Source organism: Myodes glareolus, chromosome 2, assembly GCF_982192425.1.
Source record: "Myodes glareolus chromosome 2, mMyoGla1.1, whole genome shotgun sequence".
Classification (NCBI taxonomy): Eukaryota; Metazoa; Chordata; class Mammalia; order Rodentia; family Cricetidae; genus Myodes; species Myodes glareolus.
The window spans coordinates 86,555,417-86,577,375 of record NC_142027.1 but is presented as its reverse complement, the minus strand read 5'-3'; the positions used below and the strand labels follow the sequence as shown (position 1 = coordinate 86,577,375).

At 38.7% G+C, this 21,959-nt stretch overlaps 1 protein-coding gene across 4 annotated transcripts in view; it reads right to left on the bottom strand.

Moving 5' to 3' along the window:
• The window catches only part of Pan3 (poly(A) specific ribonuclease subunit PAN3), a 110,177-nt gene that overhangs the window by 61,019 nt on the left and 27,199 nt on the right, over nucleotides 1-21,959 (bottom strand). For 2 of the 4 annotated variants that reach the window (XM_085685151.2, XM_085685154.2), the window contains exon 5: nucleotides 16,978-17,139. The exons of the other annotated variants lie outside the window; for them this stretch is intronic. In XM_085685151.2, coding sequence (XP_085541277.1) covers nucleotides 16,978-17,139 — 162 coding nt within the window. The remainder of the gene's footprint in view (nucleotides 1-16,977; nucleotides 17,140-21,959) is intronic. 4 annotated transcript variants of the gene reach the window in all.

Sequence of the window (21,959 nt, the reverse complement as noted above, 5' to 3'; positions counted from 1 at the left end):
TTTGAAAGCTTTTATTTTCTGTATATGTTGGAAGAGGAAGGTGTATATGTGTGTGAGTGGATGTCTACATGTGGCAGTTAGCATCTGCTGTTTGACTTCATCAGCCCCACCTTATTTGTGAAACATCTCACTGAACCTGGGGCTCACTGACTGAAACTAAATTGGCTGGCCAGCAAGTCTCAGGAAACTTCCCGTTCTACTTCCCCAGCACCGGAGAATTACTGGGATTACAAGAGCCTATCAATTACCCTGGCAATTATGTGGGAGCAGGGGTTCCAAATGCAGGTCCTTATGCTTGCATGAGCAAGCACTTCACCAACCAATCCATGGCCCAGCCCCATGATAGCCTATTTTTAAGGGTTCCTATGAAGAAGAAAATGGATAGGAGGTTCGCTGTGCTTACAACAAACAAATCTTATATAAAGGGCTCCCAAATTCATTACAACAGAAGATACTCAAACTAATAAAACTTAAAAGGTAACACATTAAACTGCAATCATAATCAACCACCAAAATCAAAAACAGACCCCTTGTTTTAAACAGGAATTAAAGGTTTAAAAGAAGGTCTTAAGCCTTAGCTTTCTTCTTGCCCTTGAATAGATGGCTTGTGAGTTTGTTTAGCTGTGAGCACTTGAACTTCTAACAACCTCAAAAGAAATCAAGGATGATCTGGAAGGTGGTGGTACATCCCTTTAATCCCAGCACTCAGGAGGCAGGCAGATTTCTGTGAGTTAGAGGCCAGCCTGGTCTACACAGAGACTTCCAGAACAGTCATGACAACACAGAGAAAGTGTGTCTCAGAAAAAAAGAAAAATCTAGAATAAGAGCATAGCCACTACAAACAGAGAAATTTAACTATAGGCAGAACAGAGAAGTACCATGTTCTTTAACCCTAATTCATAATAATTTTGTGGTAAAGCTCAGTAAGACAGTATATATAATAAAAAGATGCATTCTGGATAGTGATATGTGGCACCTATGCATAATGGAATTACACAGCTTTAGAAAAGAGAAATCAGGAAAACTGCAAGTAAATGGGTAGAACTGCAAAGAATTACACTGAATGAGGCAACCCTGACTCGAAAAGAAAAAGACCCTAAGTTCTTGCATGTTTGTGGGTCCTAACATAGGATCTTTAGATTTCGGTATTTAACTTGGAAGCCAGGAAACTAGGAATTGACTGTTGCAGGTATGAGGCAAGCAGAAAGATTTTAAGGGAGGTGGGAATATGGGTGATATAAAGAAATGAAATTGGGAAGGATGGAAGGATAGAGCAAGAGATGGTGAGGAACAATATCTAATAGTATATTTGAAAAATCGAAGTGGAAGCCTACTGCTTCATAGGCTTTGCACGCATGCACTCACACACATGTGCCTGCTTGACTTTATAACTAGAGCCATCCCACTCGGAGGACAGTGGTCCTCAAAGAAGCCATACACTGCCAACTAAGTCCATACTGTCCCTCAAACTGTTGCTCAGGGGTATTTAAGAGTTTCCCCAAAGCCCTTGACTGCCCATCAGAATTTGATAGTTAAAACCCTATTGTTGAAGAAACACACACTTTGGTCACGGAAGCAATCAATCAAGTACTGATCTAGAAGATTCCTCCCTGCTAGTGGGCTTTCACAGTACTAGAAGGTATTATGTAGGCCTCTGGGAAAGAAAAGTCATCAACAGTCTTACCCAGCAGAGGACCCTACGTGTTAGTATTAACAGCTAGCCTGACAAGGTATACGCACGAGCACAGCCGCATATTGAATGTTGTTAGATAACTGCTTTCTGATTGGCTCTACAGCCCACTCCACAGAAGGAAATCCATGACTGGTACCGTAAATGTGACCAAGAACTGTGGCCATGAATCTCAGTCTCCGGAGGTGATGGCTCTAAATGAGTATCTAGCCACAGATGTAAATGAAGTTTCTGTCCCGCCTGGTCCTGCAACCATTCAGTCCCACAGAAATTTCTGTCTACACATAGACTATTAAAGCCCTCATCCCTCATCAGAGAAGCTTTTTTGTGCAGTGGATGGTGGTTAAAACAGAAACCATTAGTGTGAACTGGAAAGTGCATGGCCAAAAAAATGAGAAATCTGATCCACACTAACCGACTCCTCATTTAAGGGTCCAGGGCCAGAGGTGGAGAATACTGCAGTCAAAGTGTCTTCTGAACATGATAGAACCAACTCAAAATTACTCAGAACCTCATAACAGCTGTGGAGGCCTATACACGAACTATACAAAATCAAGTATGTCAACATCCCAACATGGAGGGGAAAAGGGCTCACATGCTTCCACCTCTAACTGAGGACCAATGGAAAGCTGACAGCTGCTAAAAGAGGAGACTGCTTTCTTTAAGGGTGTGCTCCCTGTGCTTCAGGGAATTGCCCGACACCCATCTGCATATTTTCAGCATACAAAAACAAAAAAAACCCAAAAAATTAGACTCAATAGATTATTTAAAAACAGAAAGAGGACACTGGAAGGTAGTTGATTAAGGAGGGGCTTGAGGAGTTGGTGAGGGGGAGTAGAGGATTGTATCCATGGTGAAATCTTCACGGAATAAATTTTTTAAAATCTTCTGAAAGATTTACTCCTTAGGCCTGGAGAGATGATTCAGTGGTTAAGAATATTTACTGCTCTTGCAGAGGACCTGGACTCAGGTTAGCACCTACAATGCTGTTGTGGGATATTTGACCTCAGGGTGACACTCTGAGACTGTTTTTAATAATAAAATTAACCTTGAGCCGCGGGTGGAGTCAACAGCCATAGAGATCTTGAAGGACACAGGATACAATAGAGAGGCACAGGAAAAAAGAAGGTAGGGGCTTAGATTCACAGACTTTTTGGTCTAGGAAACATCATTTTCTTGATTTAAGGGTTTTTACATCAACGCCTAACTCCTGAGTTTTTACTGATAATAGGACAATTTAGGTCAGCTATAACTCCAGTTCTTGGGGATCTGATGCCTTCTTCTGACCTTGGACATTTGCACACATAAAGTGCACATGGACTCATGCAGACACACACAAAAAACAATTTAAAAAAATTCAACAAACCCCACCCTGACAGGGGTGGGGTGCTACCAGCACAGGCCAGAGGCATCAAATCCCTAGGAGCCAGAATTACAGGTAGATGTGAGCTGCCCTACAAGTGGGTACTGGGAGTTGTACTTTAGTACTCTACAAGGGTAGTAAGTACTCTTAACCAAAGAGACATCTCTCCACCCCATCCCATTTTCTTTTTCCTAGTCATTTCTGCTCTGAGTTGGCTTTGCCTGTAATTTATCACTGTGTTCCTAGTTTTCAAGACTGAAGCTACAATCACTTACTATAAACTCAATCTTTCCTAATACAGACATTCACTTCAGTAAACTCCAGTTAATTTCCCTATTATTATCAGCACTTAGATATGGCAGGCATCCCATATCTTTTGTGTTTAGCTAGTTGGTTCAAAACACTTTCCAGTTTCTCTTTATTTGTTCTTTGATTCCTAAGTATTTAAAAGTATGTCACTGATTTTCCAAATATATCAGAATTCTAAAAATTTTGCCACTGATATCTGATTCTACTATGATAAATCATATTTTAAGTGATTTGTGTTCTTTTACCTTTATTGAGATTTGTATAATGAACCAGAATTGACCTATCATAAGTCTTTGAAAAGAACAAGTACTTTACTGTTGCTAGATAGAATGTTCTGTAAATACCAATTATGTCAAGTTAAAATTATGTCAAGTTAATTTAGAGTTGTTCCAGTCTCCAATCACCCGCTCTGCCTTCTTATAATACGAGGAAACAGTCTTAACATTTGTATCATTGTCTATTTCTCCTTGCAATTCTATGAGGCTTTTGTCATCCGTTATTAGCTAAATTAATAAAGAATGGCATGTCTGGCTTCTTAATGGCTAGAAGGTACATGGCACCTCATATTATCAAATGACCTTTATTCCTGATAATTTATGCTATAAAGTCCAGCTTGTCCCACATACTGTAGGGGGAAGACAGGGATTTTCTGTGTACCCTGGTTGTCCTGAAACTCACTCAGTAGACCATGGTGGCCTCAAACTCAAGAGATTCACCTGCCGTTGTCTCCCAAGTGCTGGGGTTAAACATATATGTGTCAACACTGTCCAGCCTAAAGAGGTTTCTTTTCATTCGTTTGTATATAAGTGCTGAATGTGTCTTGGGGGGGGGGGGGTGGACACACTCACTTGGAGACCAGGAGAGATGTCTGGACTCTTCCTCTATTGCTCTCTACCTTAGCCTCTGAAAGGATGTCTCACTGAACCTGGAGTCCATTGTTATTTGGCTAGGCTGGCTGGGCAGCAAATTCCAGCAACCTACCTGCTCCCCCAAGTGCTGAGATTGCGGGCAAGTGCCAAGACACCTAGATTTTTATGTAGGTGCTGGAGAATGTTTTCATGCTTGCAGAGTGGGTGCTCATTACACACACACAGCCACCTCTCTTGTCTCTAAGCAAGTTTCTTACTAGCATCATTATAGTTTTTTAAATCCAGTCTGACAAGCATTTCCTGAAGTTGATAAAAACAGCTGATGTGTGTGTGTGTGTTGTGAGCATTCTTCTGCAAACTCTAATATCCCATCATATAGGATTTTTTTTATTTCAGACACTAGCTTTAAATTCTAAAACCTTAATTTACTTCTAAGTTTAACTCACTTTCTAAGTTTTATCTTCCCTCTAGTTTTCCGAACATATAGGGTGGGATTTAGTAACTGTTTTAGTTTTATTTTTGTTTTTATAACTACTTCTGCATCACTTCTGAGTCTTCCCTTCTGACCCTCTTATTTTATGAACAAGAAAGATAAATTATTCTTTTTATCTTGTTTGGTGATATATAGAACATACATACATATATTCTCTGTATATATACATTGTGTGTGTGCGCGTGTGTGTATTAATAGAAGAAAGTTGCCAGGTGGTGGCATACGCCTTTAATCCCAGTACTCAGGAGGCAGAGGCAGGTGGATCTCTGTGAGTTCGAGGCCAACATGGTCTACAAGAGCTAGTTCTAGGACAGGTTCCAAAGTTACAGAGAAACCATGTCTTAAAAAACAACAAAAGAAAAAAAAAAGAAGAAGAAAGTTTATTTGGAGCTTATGGTTTCAGAAGTTTGGAATTCAAGACCATCATGGCAGGGTGAACACATTAGCAGTCAATGACACACATATCTGGAACAGTTTAAGAAAGCTCACATAATGAGACATAAGGCAGACAGAGGTAACTAGGAATGGCACGAGCTTTTGAAACGTCAAAGTCTGTCCCAGTGATACACCTTTTAGAACAAGACCACTCTTCGCAATGCCACCCAAACAGATCCACAAACTGGGGCCAAGTATTCAAGTATATGAGCCTATAGGGCTTTGCTATATTCTTAGACGCAATTGTAACATGTAATTCCTACTGTGCTTAATCTGCTTATATGTAGTTAGATAAATCTTTCCAAGTCTTGCTTTAAGCTTGGTTACTGGATCTGGGAAAGCATTCATTCTAAGACCAATTTGGCCCCTAGTCTTAAGGCTAGGTATAGTGGTACACACCCATAATGCCGATGTTTTGAAGGCTGAGACAGTAGGATTGCCTTGGGCTGGTACGGGCTATGGGTGAAGCCCAGTTTCAAAAAAATGTGTCACTGGAAGTGAACTTCGAAGTTTCAAAAGCCCATGCCAAGCCTAGACTCTTTCTTTCTGCCTACCAATTAGGACGTAACTCTCAGCTACTGCTCTAGTGTCATGCATGCTGTCATGCTCCCAACCATGATGATAAGGGTTAAACCTCTTAAAAGTTAAGCCAGTCCCCAGTGAAGAGCCTTCTTTCTTAAGAGCTGCCTTGGCCATGGTGCTGCTTCACAGCAATAAAAAGAACAGTGACTAATACAGAAATAAAAAGTATTCCTCTGCTGTAGTTCCTTCAAGTTTTCCTTAATAGACCTATATTTACTCTGTTTTAGAAAGAAATAAAGTAACAAAGAACTATCAGTAGAGAACTGGCAATAAGGATTATGGTACACAACAATGTGCAGCTCCTAAAACTATGTGGACTGCTGCATTTCTAACTAAACAGCAAATGCATGATAATGTTGAGCAGAAGTAAAACAAAATAAAATAAACAAACATAGGCACCGTTAAACTGCTGCATCTTTAAAGTGGCTTGCTCATGCATAAGAAGAGAAGGGGTGGGACCAAAGAGATGGCTCAGCGGTTAAGGGCGCTGGCTGCTCTTCCAGAGGTCTGGAAGTTCAATTCTGAACCACATGATGGCTCACAACCATTCCTAATGAGATCTGGTGCCCTCTACTGGCCTGCAGGCATACATAGAGATAGAACACTGTATACCTAATTAAATCTTAGAGAAGAGAGAAAGGAGAGATAGAGACAGAGAGAGAGAGAGACAGAGACAGACAGAGAGAAGGGACAGAGAAATTAATACAAGTAGGTGTATAAAAGCACCTAAAGGACACTCACTAAAATGTCAGCAAAGACGTTGTCTCTAGGCTGTGAGAAGACTGGAAGCATTTTTAATTTATTTGTACTTCTCTCACATCTGAATATTTTTCAAAAAGCATAAGTACTTTAGAAAAGTTTTAAAAGGCAGTTTAAGATTATAAATCACAAAGTCACTCATACTTTCATGTCTTCACTAAACAGTGGTAGTATCATAACTATCCAAACCGAGTAAGAACAGTTAAAATGAGACCAGTTGCACCACTGTCATACAAAAAAGAATTTCATACCAAAGAGAAGACATCTGGACATCGTTCTTACTATAAGCCTCATGGCAATCACAAAGCACACCATCTAGCTCACTGCCATTGGGATTCTCAATACTAAGTAATCCAGAAAACTAGTACCCCAAACATTCAAGAGAAGAATGTTCCATACAGGTACAATTCCCTCTACAGCAACTGTGTGTTCCTTCTACCCACAGGGACTAACAGTTAATCCTATCTCTTACATTCCACATTAAGATTTTTTTTTTAGGTGCATTCCCCGCCCCTAGGGTTTCTCTGTAGCTTTGGAGCCTGTCCTGGAACTAGCTCTTGTAGCCTGCCTCTGCCTCCCAAGTGCTGGGATCAAAAGCATGTGCCACTACCACCTGGTGTAGAAGCATTCTTGACAACCAAGAATTCAGCCATATGTAATCCAAAATACACTAAGATTTTCAATTTTTTTCCACAATGATATTTTGTCATAAAACTGTACCAAAAGAAAGTTAACAAAATATATAAAGCTCCACATTTCAGGACTCATGGGACAAAAATGCACCTACCTAACTCACTTACCAGGGTTCAGTCACTGAACGGTACATAAGTACATTCAACAGCACATTTTGGGCACTGTGGCTGACACTTGGGGCGCAGACATAGGTATTGTGCTCCACAAGCTCACAGGAGAAAACTTCACAGATAAAAGACATTCCAAATGGAGGTCTACACTCCCAAGAGCTCAAAACATCCATGAACCTCAAACAGCTCAAGTACCTACACTATATTAGCTAAATTTGGCCTATATGGCTGTGATTATAAATAACTAATGAGTATAGTAAGTTCTAGGAATAAAAAGGTATCTAATGTTACACAGTTAAGCCATAAGATCCTAAGTGTGACTTGAATACCAAAGGACAAGTTGGACAAGTTAAACCAAGATGGACAAAGGGTCAATGTCCTAAAAGGAGACTCAAAGGCAGGAAAGCCTGAGGGGCATTGCAATGACATTTCAATTGTATTTTAATAAATAAAGACTGCTTGAAGACCTGAGAGTAAGGCAGACCCACTGGTCAGCCTTACAAAACAGATTATGGTAACACACACCTTTAATCCCAGTAGTCACACTAGTTGCCATAGAAACTGAGCAGTGCATGCCTTTAATCGCGGTGGTGCACATCTTTAATCTCAGCCCTAGAGAGGATTATAAAACGGAAGGAAACAACTCTCAATACACTGTCGCATTCTGAGATACCAGGAGGCAGGATGGCCATTTCAGATTAAGGTTGACGTAAGAGCCAGTGGCTGGCTGTTTTGCTTTTTCGGATCTTCAGATTGAACCCCAATTTTTGTCCTAGAATTTTTATTAATCCTGCTTCAGGGCATGGTCTTTCAAGTAGGCTTTATGTAAACAAGAGCTTGGGCAGGAGACCTAGGGTGCCTTTTTTATAGAATCTGAACTTTTCTTCCTAATAATATAAAACAAATAGCAAACATGATAGGAGATCAGATAACAAGGAAAAAATAAGAGGTAAGACCAAGAGCAGGAAATATGGTATAAACTATCAGTAACAGTAAAAATGAAGACAATTTAGAAGGATACAAAGTATGAACAATTAGTAGAAGGATATGAAATAAGATAGGAGGGACTAGAGGGGATCACAGAGCAGATCAGACTAGACAATGACTAATAACCGTAACTAATAACTCTACTAACAGCCAAGCTGGATGGAATACACAGAGTTATTGGTAAGTGTGTACAACTGTGTTGAGAGCAGAAATGTGAGGGAGAATACGAGGTTTTTGTTTTAATATATTCAGTTTGATGCTTAGGGCCATAGATATGAACAATTCCAATAAACAGCTAACAATATAATACTTACAGTGACTACAGAAGATTAAAAGGAAGTATTTGGGAATCAAATATGACTAGAAAGCAGGTCAAGTGATGAAGGTTTATGAGCTCAGCAAAGGGTTATATGAAGCACCAAGAGCAACATGTGAAGCAGTATAAAAAACGTGCAGCTTTAGAGGAAAACTTAATGGTGCAGTCAAGTCATGTGCTTGTACAAGCAAGGCAGCAATTACAGTACACACATTTGTATTTCTTTCTGCCCTGTTTATTGCTTTTTTTTCACTGTCAATCTACACAACAGCAATTAGCAGTGACTGTGCCAAAGACTCAGCCAAGAGACACAGCATGTTACACACGCCCTCTCCTGCAGTGAACACTACTGACAGTTCTACTTCCCTTAATCTGCTCTTCATTTGTATTTGAAGACCCTTTGCCCTGGTCTCAAAGTCCTCCCTTCAATTCTGCCACAAATTCTTCTTTCTGCCTCAGAGCTGCATACAAAGAGTAGAACCAGACCAAAAGAAAGATACATTTTAAACACAGCAAAGCCAGGAGTGGAGTCACCTAAGTAGGCCCTTGATGGAGGAGGGTTATCTGTCTATTGTGTTATTTTCATTGGTCAATAAAGAGACTGCCTTGGCCCCTTGATAGGACAGAAAATTAGGTAGGCGGAGTAAACAGAACAAAATGCTGGGAAGAGGGCTATGAGCCAGAAGCCATGGAGCCAGCCACCAGGTCAGACATGCTGAATCTTTTCCGGTAAGCCACCACTTCGTGGTGCTACAGATTATTAGAAATGGGTTAATATCAAGATATGAGAGTTAGTCAGTAACTAACTCTCTAGAGATAATGGGCCAGGCAGTGCTTAAATGAATACAATTTGTGTGTTGTTATTTCTGGGACTAAGCTAGCCGTGCGGGAGCCGGGTGAGGCGAAAAGCAGGCCTGCCTGCAGCCCCTCACTACAGGCCCTTTGCAACCAAAGCCCCAGAACCAGACACGGAACTACAGGATTTGGTGCTTGCCCTACTGGGTTTCAGCCTTCCTTGCATTGGTCCAGTTTTTCCTTGCTGTGCCCCCAATTCCTTCCTTTTGAAATGGGAATGCCATTACATGATGCCATTATATGATGGAAACATAAATGAAAGATTTGCCAACAGGATTAAAGACATATTCTAGGGTACACAGTACAAGGAGAAAACACAAACCACTCCAACAGGGTCTGCAGACCTATTTAACAGACATACGGGTCATTACTTAACATGAAACAGCAAGTTGGGTAGTGTTCAGGAAGACGAAATGAGAGAGGTGAAGACAGGGTGTTGAGGGGGATGGAAGGAAAAAACAGCATGTTCACTTTAAGGCCACTGCAGTTCTGTAATTCTCAGAAAAACCAAGGAATCCTATAATTTAATATAAGCAAAAATATTATGTTTATTAATTCCATTTTATTCCATCAAATCTAAAATTTTTCCATTTCTGGACCCTACAGACTAAAAACAACCTGAAGTAGCACTAAAACCTAGGGAGTAATTGAAGACCAAAGTCTATTTAATGAGTTTCCAAAACTTTTGTGAGCTCTTAAAAAAAGCACCAGTTAGAGAAAGCTAGACTCCACAGAAAGACTGTGATCCACGAGACCTTAATATGAGCCTTCTTACTAACTACTTCTAAAGAGGGTTGGTGACATCAAGGAGATCTTGACAAGGAGATAGTGCGATCCAGTGGGTCCTCTCACTACCCAACAGTCCTTGTGCACACTCATTTACTAGGTGAGTTACAGTCACACTAATGCTTATAATTTACGGTTCATCAACTCTATTTTAGAACTTGTGAGGTAAAATGAACATGATTTTAATATATCATTGCTTTTAGGCAAATTTTAATCTCTAAAACCACAAAAATTTTGTAGAATCTCCTTAATTCTGTTATTCAAGCAGCACCAGATTCTTACAAGATGAAACACGTTAAGGCAACCTTTCCCAAAAAAAGGTTTTTAAAGGGTACTTTAAAATCAACTTTCGAAAATATTAAAGTCAGCATTAAGATGGCAACATACTAAAAGCAAAGCAGGGTTACTGCCGTATTCTAAACAAATTGTGATGCTATACATACATAATCAAAACTACAAAAAGCATCCCAAATAAATAGAAACAAAGACCAATCTTAAGAGACAGGTGAGCACTGAAAGAATGAACCAATTGTATTTACTATATATTTAGAAATTAGAATGCTCATAATTCTAGGGCAGATGATACAATATTTCAACAAATCTTTAGTCAGAAAAGGAATGGGTGGGATCAGATATCAAAGTAAATCCGCACGAAGGTGAACTAGGTGCTGCTGAGATGACAGCACAATCAACTCTTTCGGTTGGTGTTGGCCTGAGATCACTAGAACATAGAAATATAGAGATGCTTTGTCATTAAAATAATTGAAAACCCTAAGTGTGATCAACAAAATCCATGTCAGATAGCACAAAAAGTTGAAAAGAAACTGAAGATGATGAGAATTACAGGACTTATGAGTTGTACAAACCCGTAGTAACTGCTCACAAATAAGTAAAGATGCTGACCCCTTCTTCAAGCAAGGGCAGCTATTTAAGGTGGCAAACTCAATTCTCACATGAGAACTTGGAAAGGGAAATGTGTAAAAAAAAGCTTTGCACCGATTTATAACGAACTAGAGAACAAACACTTAAATACAGTAAACAAGAAACACAATGAGGCAGAAAAGGAAAAGAAAGCACAAAAACTCAACTGCTATGCACTTCCTTGAGGCTACTGGCTGTTTTGAGTTATGATAGCGTATTATGTATCCTGTATCTCCTGCATCATTTGTTGGAAAGATCTAACTCAAAGACGTAGTTGTGTCCTAGCTAGGGATGTACCAGTTATTTTAGAGTAGTGGTTCTCAACCTTCCTAACACTGTGACTCTTTAATAAAGTTTGATGACCCCCAACAATAAAATTATTTCATTGTTACTTCATAACTGTGATCTTGTGTTGTAATAATAATGTAAATATATGATATGCGATGGTCTTAGGCAATTTCTTCAAAACGGTCCTCTGCCCTTCCCCACCCAACGCCAGCCCAGGTTAAGAACCCAGGTTCTAGAGCCTTTTCTCATACAGACAAAACCTGATAAACCTGAACATATGGAGAAAAGCAAAAGATACTTCAAAGCAGGGAAAGCTTTCAGGATCCGTGATTAGGTGCCTGCCTGGGTGTCATCCTTAACTGGTCAATGATGATGAGGCGGAAGCAGATGGTGCTTACTAACAAAGAGGTGATGAGGAGGCTGATGATCCCAAGAACGCAAAGTAATAAGATGCAGTAAAGAGTAGTCAGTCTTGAAAGATTCAGCACCAGAAGCTTTAAATAAAGATGAGAAAACCTAAGCAAAGGTTCTAAGATAGGACTGAAAATGAAAGCAGCAGCATGCACAGGATAAGAGATGAACAAGAAAATGGAGCCACCGACAAAGTTCTCTATGGAAATCTAAGTGGAGAAGGCCTAGATAAGCAAAAGAAATAAATAATTTAGAAGAGTGGCACAAAACAAGCTGGTGAAAAGTATGATTCAAAATCTACTAAAAAGGACATTGTTTGCCATGCTGGCTCTGGAAAGACTGGTTCCCTTCTTAATAGGAGTAGTCTTGTCTCCTATGTCTTCTCTTCTGATTGTAGCTACATCTCATATTGTATTCAGATGAAATCACCATAAATTTAAAATGATCACTATACAAAGTGACTTACTAAGAATCTCAAGTAAAAAGTATAACTGCTTTTCCAGCTCTTGATCTTCATTGGGCATGTGTTATTAGTAAGAACATCATTAATTTATATTTATAATATTCTTCACTTAGACTGGAGAGATGGCTCAGGGGCTAAGAGCACACCGGCTGCTCTTCCAGAGAACCTAGATTCTGTTTCCAGTATCCACACAACGGCTCTCAACCTTCTGTAATCCAGCTTCAGATTCTTCTAATGCCTCTAATGCCTCCATGGGCTCTGCAAGCACACAGCATACATACACACATGCAGGCAAAATGCATTTTTTTTTAATGAAGGGGTTAGAAAAATGGCTCATGGGTTAAAAACATTTATTCCTATTTAGAAATACACAGGTTTGGTTCCCAGCACCCACATGAGGGCTTAAAATCATCTACAACTCCAAGAGATACAGCTCCAAAGGTCCAGAAACACATACAAATATAAATATAGACATAGTGAATGTAGACCCAGAAGATAAAGAGATGTGCTGCAAAAAAACAACTAAACCAAAAACTCTTCTGGACAAAACATGGCTTACTGTACTTATGAATTCAATGTAGTTATGGTTACCTACACAAGAATAGACCAGTTAACGTTTCATCAAGGATGAGGAAAGGGTTCACAAGTTCCCACTCATTCCTAAGGAACAACTGGAAGCTAATGATTGCTATGTGAGGGAGTGTCATTTTCTTCAGTGATATAGTCACTGAGAAGTAGAGATATGTCGGTAAGTGACCCCTCATAAACGTTCATGCAAGCAATCCCAATTAAATTTAATGATTCACAACAGAAAAAATACAGAGAAATAGGGAGGAGACTTATTGGAAAGGAGGGATTCAATGAGAGGAAATAAGACACAGTAACAGGAGTAAAAATTACTTAAAATGCACTATATGCATGCATAAGACTATCAGAGAATTAAAATTAATTAAATTAAAAACAAAGCCTCAAAACAGAGATGTTATTGCTAATTTTTGAATTGGTTTTCATTTTGGCTTTAGAAGTGTGTGGAGGGGCACCAAAGTGTTAAATCAAGATCAAAAAATCAATGAAAAGAAATGTTTAAAGTGCCAGAAAGAGCCAAGCAGTAGTGGTACACACCTTTAATCCCAGCACTCAGGAGGCAGAGGCAGGTGGATTTCTGTGAGTTCAAGGCCAGCCTGGTCTACAGAACTAGTTCCATGATAGCCATGGCTATACAGAAAACCCTGACTCAGAGAAGTTTCAGAAAGAAAAGTAATTGATGTCACTTCAACAAATCACAAGTAAAAGTTCTGGCTACTTATTTATTTTCGGTTTTTCAAGACAGGGTTTCTCTGTAGCTTTGGAGCCTGTCCAAGCCTATCCTGGAACTAGCTCTTGTAGGCCAGGCTGGCCTCGAACTCACAGGGATCCACCTGCCTTGGCCTCCTGTATGCTGGGATTAAAATCATGCGCCACTATCGGCCGGCAAGATCTGGTTTAAATGTTACAGATTATGTCTAAACTGTAGCCCATCTCAAGTAAATTCCCTAAGCATTGCCATTCTAAAAATGAAGGCTTCTGCAGAAGTTCAATTACATGGTTAGATAAACCAATTATACTTCTAATGCAGGTAGAACAGTAGACTATAAGGGCCATGTCTGAGAAGCCTGAGTATAGTGTGAGTTCTGTCTCTCTATACTGATTGTTTTATATTCAGTGTCACTCAGTTTCTCTCAAGATGTGTTTCTTAAATGCTTAACCAAAAGTATTGTAAAACACAGTATCTACCATACATTTACTGCCTATGATATGGCTATAGTTTTTAAAATAAAATATGAATAAAATTTTTAAAATGCTGTTTTGAAAAGATCTAATCTTTTTTAAAAAATGAAACAAAAATCAAATAATGGATCTGACTATAAAATTGCTTAGAACTTTCATGTCAAAAAAATAAAACCACATTAAACCGTAGCAAAATCATGTGGAATTTATTTCTATGATAGAAAGACATACATTATACAGATGTAGCCATAACTCACAAACTACTACAGGTTCCGGTTTAGGAATCCACAAATATACTAATGAGATTAGATGAGAGTTCTTCATTAACTCAGCACATGACTCACAGTGGGAGGCATTTTCAAGATTATAAAGTTCTGAGTTGCAAAGCAACTATGTGAAGTATTAAAGTAAACCATCAGAAATATGTTAAGTTTAGATAATACTGATTCTTTTTCACACATTAATGAAAATCATTTGTGTGTGTGTGTGTGTGTGTGTGTGTGTGTACACAGAGGCTAGAAGAGTGTGTCAGGCATGCTGGGCTAAAATCACAGATGGCTGTGAGCGCCAATATGGGTTCTGGGAAGCAGCTCTGATAGTCTGGAATGGACTCTTAAGGATCATAACAGCTCTCTCAACCTCAGAGCTCAGAGCATCCATCTTTCCAGTACAAATGCCAAGCTTCCACTAGCAATTAGTTTTAAGTACAATGGAATAAGCCTTCCTTTACTAACCTAATGATTTTTTCTCTACTACAAAGAAACACCTCAGAACTGTTACTGGATGAAAGTAGCTGCAAAGATGGGAGAGTTGAACCTGGACCCTGATGGTGTCTCATCCCACAATTCTGGTGCCACTTCTCACTTAGCTAGACCCAGTGTATTTTCAGATTTCCTTTTTAAAATTGAAAAACAATTGTAACACAACCCCCCCCAATCTTTTCCTACAGATCTAAAGACAAGAAAAAGTCACTAAAAATATCAGCATTGATAATTAACATAGGCAAAACCTCCCAAAAAATTTAAAATATATGTGACACTGCCTGGCTGGCTGGCTGGTTAGTTTTCTTTAACTATGAAGTTTCAGTCAGGGAAAATATCACACTTTGCAATATTATTTGGAATAATTTATTCTTATGCCTAAGTCAACAGAACTATTGCTGCTGCATTAATATTACAGAGTAAAAATAGTGTAGGACCAAGTTTAGAAACAGAAATTAAACCAAGTTATTAACTCTATATTATCTTTTTTATTATTTATTTTGTTTGGTTGGTTTTTCGGTTTTGGTTTGTTGAGACAGGGTTTCTCTGTAGCTTTGGACTTTCCTGGAACTCGCATTGTAGATCAGGCTAGCCTTGAACTCAGAGATCCACTTGTCTCAGCTTCCCAAATGCTGGGATTAAAGATATGGGTCACCACCACCCAACGTAGTATCTTTTTATGTACACCATATGAAAATGGAGCTAAGAATATATTTGAAATACTAATCCATCCAAAAATTGGGAGGAAAAACAAATCTCTACCTAAATTGAAGTTAGGATTAGTAGCACCATCCATATCATATAACTCCCAATTTTTAAGTATGAAAATATAATAATACATTAAAATAAAATGCAAATTATTTTGTTGGTTTGTCTAAATCTTACACAAAAGTTGGTTCTTGACTTTTAAAAAAATCCTCTTAATTATTCTACATATTGCTATAATAGTCAAATTATAAAAACCATATAATAACATACTAATGAAGTTAGTTTCTAGACACAGCTTATATATGTAATTTTAACTTCAAATAAAAACTGTACAAAAGAAAGGTTGAGGCAGGAGAAGCATGACTTCAAGTAAATTAAAGGTCAGCTTGGGCTACAAGGAAAGACCTTCTCAAAAAATAAAACCAAGCAAGAAAGTACAAAGAAAACAAATGAAGAAGATTCCTATGTTTCAAATTCAAAGTGATATAATCACCAACAGCAAATATCCACAATGTTAACTCATCACAGTTAAGCGTACCACAGCTTATTCGACAGTTTAATTAGTGCTGAGCACATGTAGACCACTGATTAAGCATAGATTCTGCATGTATGAGGACTTGGATTTGATTCCCTAATATCAAGGGGGAAAAAAACCTTAAATATTAACAAAATTGAATATAATATAAAATTATATTAATTAATATAAGTTAATATAAAAATAAAGAAATGTAACTGGGCAGTCGTGGCACACACCTTTAATCCCAGGACTGAGGATGCAGAGGTGGGTGGATCTCTTGTGAGTTAAGAGTCCAGCCTGGTCTACAGAGCACAGTCAGGGCTAAACAGAGAAATCCTGACTCAGGAAAAACAAAAAGGAAAAATAGGGCTGATAAGAAGGCCCAGTGAATTGCCTAATGACCTGAATGTGATTCCTGGGTCCATATGGTGAGCTCTACAGGTTATCCTCTGACCTACACAGGTGCCCCAAGGCACACATATGACTGGACATGAACACACATGCAGCATACATACATTAATGCAAAAATGAGATAGGAGGGGAGGCCTTAACCCTTCCCAAGCAGGAAAAGTAAAAGTGCCAAATATCATCTGTGAGGCAAATGTAATGATGTATGCCTTTAGTCTCAGGGCTCAAGAGGCAGAGGCCAGCCTGATCTGTACTGTGAGTTCCAAGACAGCCAGAGCTATCAAGAGACCCTGACTCAAAACAAACAAAAACCACCTGTAATAGCTATTAATAGGCTACTAACCTTGCTTTAGTTTTAGAAAAAATTTTATTGACTTAAAGTATATCAGCTAGGTCATCCAATCTTTTCATAGCCACCAACCCAGAGATACAGAAAGAAAGCAAGAATGACTTTCAAAAAAAATGTCTAATAAAAGTTATTTTTACCTGTAAATTGTTTTCTGTGACTCTGTTCCACCAAACCATATTGATGGGTACTCCTGATTTACACCTGTCAGCAAGGCAGCCAATAGGGTTCTTTGCTTTTCGTGCCTTTGATCCCATCGGAACTAGCCTCTCCTCCAGCATCCCCAGGCGACACTTCCTTGGCTAGGAGAAAGAAGGAAAGAAACCGAGCCACTCCTAACATCCCCACACTAATCTAAACTAATCTAATGAAAATACAGGAGATGTTAGGGAGGTTGGATAGAAAACAAGTAAAATCTTTAAGAATCTTTTCTAAGTTCATAACCACCCACAATCTCCCACCCCCACCAGATCTCTCTAAGATTCACACAAAGTACTCACAGGCTGAACAATGTTACATAAACAACCAATGTTGTAGAGAATTAAAATCTGAATTTAAAATTTTATGGCTAGAAATTAAATTATGAAGGCGAATGAATGATTATATAACTTCCTAATGAACTTACTTATTCTCAATGCAAAATGGAAAAAAATTTTCAGGGGCAGAAAATAGAGAGTAAATAATCCTCAACTCTTTTCTTCAGTAAGTCATCTCACTATCTTATTTCCCAGCTGAAGAAAGCAACTGATTGCTAAGGGATGATTTTTTAAAAAATCATTTTAATTCTGTGTATTATAGGCTGGAGTATGGCAGTTATTCTAGAATAGGCAAAGCAAAATACTCAAAGAACAGAAATATAAACTAAAGTTTTAAAAAGTGAACAGCACAATAATAATTTAAACTTCACTGGTCTTTTAAATTGAGGTAACCTGAACAAACAGCTAATAAATTGTGTAACAAAACAGCAAATTTGTGTTAACATACTAATAAAGTTAGTAAGCCATCCTCACAGCAGCAGGTAGGGCTGCATAGTATACACACATACAACATGTATGTCCATGTGTGTCCCCTTCAGGAAATAAACTTATAGATGCTTGACTGCAGTTGGGGTGTAAAATAAATCAACAAACTTAATGAACAAAATTAAATAAGATCCACACTTTATTGCTATATTCTGAGATGCAATAAGAGCACTAAAAATCATTAGAGTATATCAAGTTGTTTTTTTGCTTGTTTGTTTGTTTTTTAAGTCTAGTATAAGAGCAGCACATTTTGTTGTGCGTGGTAGTGCAAAAGTCTGTAACCCCAGCGTTTGAGAAGTTGAAGTAAGAAAATCCTTAATCTTGGACCAGCCCAAACTACATTGCAAGATACGACCTTAAAAGAAGGTGTTAGGTATTAGGCCATACCTTCAATCCTAGCACTCAGGAGGCAGAAGCAGACTGATCTCTAAGAGTCCGAGGCCAGCCTGGTCTACAAGAGCTAGTTCCAGGACAGGCTCCAAAGCTACAGAGAAACCCTGTCTCAAAAAACCAAAAACAAAACAAAAACAAAAACAAACCCAAAACAAAACAAAAAAAGTTAGAAGATGGAGAGTTGGTTCAGTGGTTAACAGCACTTGCTCCTCTTGTAAAGGACCCAGATTCAACCTCCAGTGCCCACCTGCCACCTTAATATCACCTGTAACTCTAGTCCCAAGGAATCTGACACCTTCTTCTGACTTCTGCAGTCACCACACATGAATATCACGCACAAACATACACATGCATGTAAACCACTCATACACATAAAATATGCTTAAAAATAAAGGGCAGCCAGGCAGTGGTGGCACACGACTTTAATCTCAGCACTTGGGAGGCAGAAGCAGGTGGATCTCTGTGAGTTCGAGGCCGGCCTGGTCTACAAGAGCTAGTTCCAGGACAGGCACCAAAGCTACAGAGAAAGCTTCTCAAAAATATTAAAAAATAAAAAATTTAAAGGACAGGGCGGGAGAGATGGCTTAGCAGTTAAGAGCACGGCCTGCTCTTCCAGAGGTCCTGAGTTCAATTCCCAGCAACCACATGGTGGCTCACAACCATCTATAATGAGATCTGGCGTCCTCTTCTAGCCTGCAGGCATACATGCAGACAGAATACATAAAAAATTAAAGGACAGTGGTAGAATCAATAATTTAAGAAAATGCACAACTTCAAAATTTCAAAACCCTAATACCACCAATAAAAAATTAATTTATCTAACATAGTTCTCCTCTCCTTAAGAGGCCTATACTAATACTGTCTTTAAGGAGAATAAAAATAATTAAACTTGAATCAAGAAAGAGACTTCATTTACCTACCCACCTAATAATCTGAAAAGTGAATGAGGTTCATGAAGCTGAAGTGGCACCATCTCTATTAAGCTGAGGGCTCACACAATCTCCCTGCATTTCTAAATCAGAAAGAAGGTCTCTGGACAAGAATACTCTATATGTTTCGTGGCTCATGCCACAATCACATTTTAAGTGGAACAATTTTAAACCAAATTGTTAGGAACTTAACTCCTTAGAAAAAGTGTAACTTACTGACACAATACAGTAGTACATACGTAACTAAGATACTGTGAGAGCAGACTTTTAAGGCAGAGTAAGTATGCCAAATGAGGGAGTGGGGAGAGAGAGATGGTGTGTATGGTAGCTGAGGCTATGTTTGAAGGTGGAAGTGGAAGATCAAAGCACAGAGGCATAGAGTTCATGCACCACTAGGTCACTGGAAGGTTAAGCTAAACAGACAAGGATGAAGCTTGAAAGCAGTAACAAAACATTTATTGTATCATAACCTACGATAACAAATTTGCACCTCATTTGGCAAAAGAAAATGGTTTAGGAAAGAGTTGACAGAAAGGGATACATCTCAGAAAGGAAGCTCTACAGCAATCTGGACAAAGTGTAGGCATGAAACTGGAAGCCAGTGACAAATTAGTGGACTCTGGCAGACTCAGGTCTAGGCCAAACTTTCTCAAATTCAGCACTGCACACTGGATAGACTTTTTTAATGTGGGTGCCCCAAGTTCTACAAGATGGTTAATATACCTGTCTGCCCCTACTAGATCCCAAAACAGCACTATCAATACAGCAGCAACACAAAAGTATCTTCAAGTGTTGCCAAATGCCCTCTCCACATAGGATGTCACTGCCTCTAGCAAAGAACCAAGGCAGAGAACAGGGCAAATGTAATAAATTCAGAGTATAAAGAAACTGGAGGGTTAAGAACTATTGATTACTGGAAGCAGAAGCTGACAGAAAGAGGCAAGCTAGTCAAATGGATGATGAGGAAGAAGGAAACAAAATGTTATGTAAAATCACTATGTATACAGTTTTCTGAGTTTTCCTTCAGCAGAAGCCAAAGACCCTCTCTTTTTCCCCTTACCTTCTAAAATCCTAACTTAGCAAGCATCAAAACTTGCAATTATCAAAAAAAAAAGATAATACTTATGTTGATCCTGTTCTGAAATAGCCTGAGCAGTACTGCCTTGCTAATTATTATGCAATGGGGGCATTTATGTCCTCTAACAACCACTTTCCTCTGCCTCTCAGCAAGTCAATACCACAGCAGAGTCCCCACTGTCCTTGTCCTGGGACAAAACACCCAGCAGTGCCTATAAATTCCTGTTCTTTTCTCTTGCTCCCTCCCTCTCTAATAAGTATTTTTAACCTGGAGTCTCAACTGATTTTTATAGTTTACAAAACTTAATACTATCAAGGTTATAAGGTAGTAATAGCTAAATAGTGTTTTACTTTTTGTCAGCATTTACTTTTTAAGGCATCTTGAGCAAAAGTTTTCAAGGGCAAAGGATTCAAAATATATTCTAGAATAGAAGTATAACAAACATGGAGCTTTGGGAGCATCTTGTTACAGGTTGGAGGATCGATCAGTGAAATCACAACTTGCCTAGTATTCCCAAGGAAAGCCCTGGGTATCCATCCCTATCACCATGAGAGATATTTTTTAAAAACTTACTCTGACACATCAATTAAGACTTAGGCTAAGACTGAATTTCTACAAAGTACCAAAACTCGCCAGGCACTGCTCATCTACAGGCCACACTTGAGGGTCCACAGTTCTCAAGAGCAAAACCTAGATGAGAACCCATTAGTGACACACACAGGAACAGGAGACATCCTCAGAACTGAAGAACTGTGAAGCTTTCAGTTGAACCTTGACTTAGAATTCAGAGCCTTCAAAGCTTCTACTGAGAGTACTGCCCCACATTTTACAAAATCTTTTCTTTCACAAGGATTTCACCTGTAAGAATTGGTCTATGATTTGGAACTGAAGGACATTCTCTAATCCCTATCAAGACAGGTAAGTCTCTAGACTCAGGCACTTGTTGTTTGGGGTAATGGTGTAGTCAAAGATATGTAAATAGAGGGCACCTAATAATGTTTTTATTCTGATCCAGGGAGAATGAATTTAAGAGAGCACCTAGTAAATAAATGATGAGAAGACCATCACTCTGAGAGAGATAAAAGGAATCGAGAATATCAATCAGAATGCTCATCTGCCTGATTTCTACCAACCACATGTGGTAGTCCTATACAAAAGACCAGAGTGGCAAGAACCACATCAGAGCCTCAAACACTGCACCTTCACACCTGTGCTCCTATATCTAATTTTAATAAAAGATATTCTTTTCAAAGGATTTGGGAACCCAAGTTTTACTGCTTGTCTGGCTCACACCTAGTGACTTCATGCCAGTAACCAATTTTAACTGCACCTACCTTGCTGCTAAGGTTGCCTTGTGTACTAATCTCTAGCATAGTAATTCTCATTTTTAATAAAATTCCAAAGTCATAGGTAGCATTTTACAGGGATTTAACTTTTCCATAGATTTATAAAATAAGAATTTAATTCTTCCAACATCTATCTTGCCCAAGAATAATTACACAAATTTATTATAACCTTTCAATCTATATACATTCTTAATGAGAAAATAAAAGTGAAAAACACCAATGCTTCTCAAGCATAAATAAAAGAACCATTTTAAACCACTTCCATCATGGCTTTGATTTGCATGAAATTAAACTGAATTACAAGAAAAATAACTGTATTTGATGCCACATTATTATCAGTTGCTACAGGTGTTT